At 58.3% G+C, this 4,561-nt stretch overlaps 1 protein-coding gene across 1 annotated transcript in view; it reads right to left on the reverse strand.

Annotated features, from left to right (window-relative positions):
* AIFM2 (apoptosis-inducing factor, mitochondrion-associated, 2) overlaps positions 1 to 3,930 on the reverse strand; it is a gene marked incomplete at its 5' end in the record, with an annotated part of 4,090 nt that extends 160 nt beyond the window's left edge. Inside the window, 6 exons of the mRNA XM_010148950.1 lie at positions 805 to 1,021; positions 1,312 to 1,464; positions 1,583 to 1,691; positions 1,981 to 2,073; positions 2,437 to 2,556; positions 3,815 to 3,930. Of these exons, the coding sequence (XP_010147252.1) occupies positions 805 to 1,021; positions 1,312 to 1,464; positions 1,583 to 1,691; positions 1,981 to 2,073; positions 2,437 to 2,556; positions 3,815 to 3,930 (808 nt within the window). The remainder of the gene's footprint in view (positions 1 to 804; positions 1,022 to 1,311; positions 1,465 to 1,582; positions 1,692 to 1,980; positions 2,074 to 2,436; positions 2,557 to 3,814) is intronic.
* Positions 3,931 to 4,561: the final 631 nt, after the last annotated feature.

Here is a 4,561-nt window from a genome sequence, read left to right on the forward strand (position 1 = left end):
GAGGTTTAAATTAAGCCGTTTCAAATCTGAGCATCAAACCCCTACCCCGTGTAGGTGTTGGACATCCTTCTTTGGAGGGACAACCCCCCCTTCCCCGCCTCGTCCCCTGCTAAGCACAGGACCCGCGTGCTGCACGGCAAGAAAAGAAGCAGGCCCAAGGAGAACTGCTCACAACTCCCTCCTTTCTACCATCTGCTCTCCCTCTTTCAGGGATGGGATCGCTGAAGGAGGGGGCTGTCTGTGTGCCTGGTGTAGAATGATTCCGTCCTCCCAAGAGGAGGAGCCCAAGACAGAGACAAGATTTAAGTAAGAGAAAATGGAAATAGGCAGGGCAGCCTTTAAAAACCAAACTGCTGTCCATCCAGGTGGAACAGCTTTCGACACAGCTACGGTCCTGACGAGACCCGTCACCTCGCCAGCTTTTTGGGACCAGTGTGCGATTTGGGTTTGTTGTATGGTTTAGGGGGAGAATGTCAAGTCATCTCCTTGTTCCCAGGATTCAGTTGGTCAGTGAGCAATTTAAAGACAAGGAAGTAAGTTTGATGAGTAGCAGACACCCGCCAGTAGATTTATCGGGAAGACATCAGTGAAGAAAGGACACATTGTGTCTGTAGGCTGACGGGTCGTTAATGTCTGCCGTGTCATTGGCACGGGCTGAGCTGAAGCCTGAGCTCCCAGCTCATACAGTCAACCCCAGCTGTGAGTTCCTTCACCTCCGATCAGCGTCGCGTGCAAGCTCTGATGTGTACCCGTCAAACAGCTCTTCCCTGCGGAAAAGCAGCCCGGGAGCCAAGGCGAGGTGTTAGGAGATTTACCTTACCTGGTTTGTAGGATTTAAGAGGCTTATGCGTCAAGCTGTTGACGATATTTGTCGCCGCGACGTTGGCGTGCAGCCCGGCGTGGTAGGCCATCTTTGGTTCCTTCAGATCTGCGCAGTCCCCGATGGCGTAGATGTTCTCGTAGCCTTCCACCTGGAGGTGCTCGTTCACTTTCAACGCGCCGTTGCTCACCACTTTGTCCCCTGTTTTACCAAAAAGTTGCGTTTTCAGGGGGAGCTTTGCGTTGCTTGCCTGTGGCCCGAGACCGCAAAGACGCTGATGATGCGATCGCACGCGTGTTGGTGCAAAGGGAGGAATTGGGTTTTCACCCTCTTTTCTGCGCGTTAGGCCAGAGGGGCGTTCTGCCTTGCCGGAGTTCATTATCGCGGTCTCGTGCAGCGCATCAACCCTTGATACCGCAGCAGGAACAGGAAGAGCTAGCCTACGCGGCCTGAGAAAGGGGCTGCATGATGCTTCTCCCCACCCCGCTTACCGAAAGCGGCAGCGTAGGCCGAGGAGTTGATCCTTATCCCCGTGCACAGGACCACCATGTCGGCGACCACCTCGGTGCCCTTTTCCGTCCTTACTACCGTGTCCTTCTGGAACCGGTTTGGCGTGAGGTTTTCCAGGTCGCTGACCCTTTCGCCTGTTGGGAGAGAGCGCCCTGGGTCACGAGCCTTTGCTAGGCCGCCGTTCCCAGCTAGCCCGGGGGTTCCCGGGGAAACGGGAATTCACGGGAGCCAGGGGCGTCGTTAGGTACGTACCTAACAGGAGGCGCACTCCTTTTCTGAGGAGGATCTCTTTCACCTCCTGACGGACGCTGTCTAGCAGCTCCGCATCCGCCAGCGCGATGGTTGAGTGAACCAGGGTGACCTGTTGGGGGACGAAAGAGCAAACGGGGCGTGGGAATGGGATAGGACTCGCCGCGTGCCGGGTGGGAGCAGCTATAGCCGGCTTCCTTCCACCCTGCTTAATGCCCAAGGGGAGCGAGCCAGCGAGGCACCTAGTGCCAGCGATTGCTGGCAACAGGCGCTCTCCCAGGAGGAGGAAACGGGAGGCGAAGTCCACTGTCGCATGGAAACTCCTCATCTCCGATAGCTCCAGCAGGACCGTCAGGGAAGAACACCCTCAGAAACCAGGGTGATAACTGAAATGCCATTACCTCTTTGGCTGGGTACTCCGTCTTGATCTCTGCGGCCATCTCGACTCCAGCAGCACCGCCTCCCACGACCAGGATGCGCTCGGATTTCTCAATCTTGAAGTAAAGAGGAAACTGGTGTTGGAAGAGAACTGTGACGTGCAGGAAGTCAGAGACCTCCAGCCCCAGACCTTTCTGCGGTACGGCACCAGCCCCGCAGCCGTAAACCGCCTTGTTCTTGAAGAGGAAACAAACAGAACCCCGTGTGCTGTTCCTATGGACGCCGTTGCGCGGTTCCGTGTGCCGACAGCGGGGACACGCAGGACAAGCTCGCACCCGCTCCTTGTCCCGGCCTATCCCTGCAGGCATCAGGGTCTCGTCCTTAGACACAGGTGGCTCCGGATACCCGTAGTGGCGTCTGGGACAGGGAAGCTGGACAAAGGCAAGCAACGCTTCCTAGGAAATAAGTTGCTTCCTCACCTCCTTCACCATGTCTTCGTAGGTCTGGATGGCGCTTTCCATGTCAATGACTTCATTGAATTTCCCAGGGAATGGCCCACTGCTGCCTGTTGCAAGAATGAGATGGGAGTATTGAAGCTCCTGGGAAGGCAGAAGGTGGAATGGGATGTTAGACCTCTCGAAAATAGAGCCTGGAGTGCCATTATTGCCTCCTAGCTACTTATTCCACCTCCTCCAGCCCCTGCTGAGAAGTAGGGAAGCACGGTCAGAAAGGGGCTCAGAGGCCTGGTCGGGGTGACACCGAGTACCTGCCTTCCTCAGGGTCTGAGAGAAAAGCAACATTCTTTGGATGAGCTCAGAGATACCCAACATGGAATCACAGCTGGCTCTGGAGGTTTAACTTCCCTCCCTCACCCTTTTCTGAACAGAGGTGGGATGCTGGGGCTGGAAGGAGTTACCAGAGCTGCTGCCCTTCTTTCTCCCTGCAGCTAGACAAGGAGCTGAGCTCCGGGGTTAATTGCTGAGCTCTAAATCCAGCACTAAGGATAAAAGCTCCTCACCCCCATTCCCACGCGGCTCTAGGCCGCTTAGCTCGGCCAGGAGGGCTGGTGCCGCTCAGCGCCTCTCCGCTCCCAAGCCCCTGGGGCCGTTGACTGCCACGGCCTTTCCCCGCATCGCCCCGTGGTTTTAGGGGAGGTGGCTGGGGCCGTCTCTGGAGCAGCCCCCTGCAGAAGTAGGTCACGGGTTTCGTTCCTCTCCCCCTCACAGGGCCGGCCTCGAGCTGATAAGGGCCTGTACCGAGCAGGAGCGTTTGTGTGTCTGCCCACGGGTGACAGGAACCTGGAGGAAAAGCAGTCGGTGCCTTCCCGGAGGGCTCTGGCATGTGTGGGGCCGAGGGTTACGTCGGAACAGCACCCCTGTTGGCGTGTGAACCCCACCCCGGAACCCAGGGCTGTCAGATGGGTCGGGGTTCGCGTGCTCGGCTGACCCGCGCTGTAGGAGACGTGGGGGTGTTGGCCACAACCGCAAACGGTTGTGTGATTCCCAGCTCTCTCCTGACTCCAGGGCAAAGGTCCGCGTTGTTTTTCCCAGAGCGTGGCTCTGCCCTGCACGAACACAGCCACATTTTCCTGCCCAGAGCCACGTTTTCCATAGGTGCCCTGTGGTCCTCCTCTTGCTCTTTACCTCCAGCGGCATCCAAGCCTGAAACCTAAATTCCAAGTCACTTTTCCAACCGGCCACCCCCGGTCAAAACCGACACCGCCTGGATTTGGAGTGCTGCACTCTCCCAGCCAAGCCAGAGCCGAAGAGAAACCCCGAGGAGAGGTTGGCAACGCGCCCGGCGGACGGCTGACTCCGCAGGCGACCCCCGAAGGCGGCCGAGGACCGCGTCACCCACCTCGCCATCGCTGAGCAAGACTCGTTGCCTCCCCGGGTCCACGCCAATGACCTGGCCCTGTCGGAAGCTGTCCCCAAAGGTGACGGAGTAGGAGATGAAAGTCTTCTTGGCAAATCCTGTGGTAAGAGGAGGCAACAGGGAAATCTCCCTCTGTGGAGGTTAACAAATCCCTTTTCCCTTCTCCCCTCCGGCCACGCCTGCTCAGCCTAAAGCATTCCATGTGCCTTATCTCTGCCAGCAGTGAGCTGGGGACCTTTGCCCCCGTTTGGTGACAAGCTCAACTCGGGGAGGCAGGGTGACACCCTCGGCGAGGTGGCTGTGCCTCTGCTCCAGAACCTCCTGTGCCCGTGTGCCTCCGCGGTGCTCCGGGGCATTTCAGGCAGGATGCCAGAGGCTTTTTGTCACATCACCTCTGGGATCCAGGCTTTGACATCCTTTTCCTGCCTGTTGCCAGCCCCGAAGGTGGGATTTTTTCCCCCTAAATCCCCAGCGAGCGGAGGAACTGGGTTAGCCCGGTCTCCGGGTTGAAGTCCCAGGGGGCAGCTCACCCACGGAATTTTACCCTCCGGTGCCGAGCTGCTCGCCACTTCAGGTCCCAGACGCAGGCGTCCGCCCACCCCCTTCCAGCTGCTGCTGGTTTTAGCTCGGTCACCTCCTGCATTCCCACGATAACAACCAGGGGGGCTGCCTCCCGCTGGGACCCACGCCGGGGGAGGCCGCGGGACACGGCGAATCCCTTACCGCTCT

The sequence above is a fragment of the Eurypyga helias genome, unplaced genomic scaffold, assembly GCF_000690775.1.
Source record: "Eurypyga helias isolate BGI_N326 unplaced genomic scaffold, ASM69077v1 scaffold14273, whole genome shotgun sequence".
Taxonomy (NCBI): domain Eukaryota; kingdom Metazoa; phylum Chordata; class Aves; order Eurypygiformes; family Eurypygidae; genus Eurypyga; species Eurypyga helias.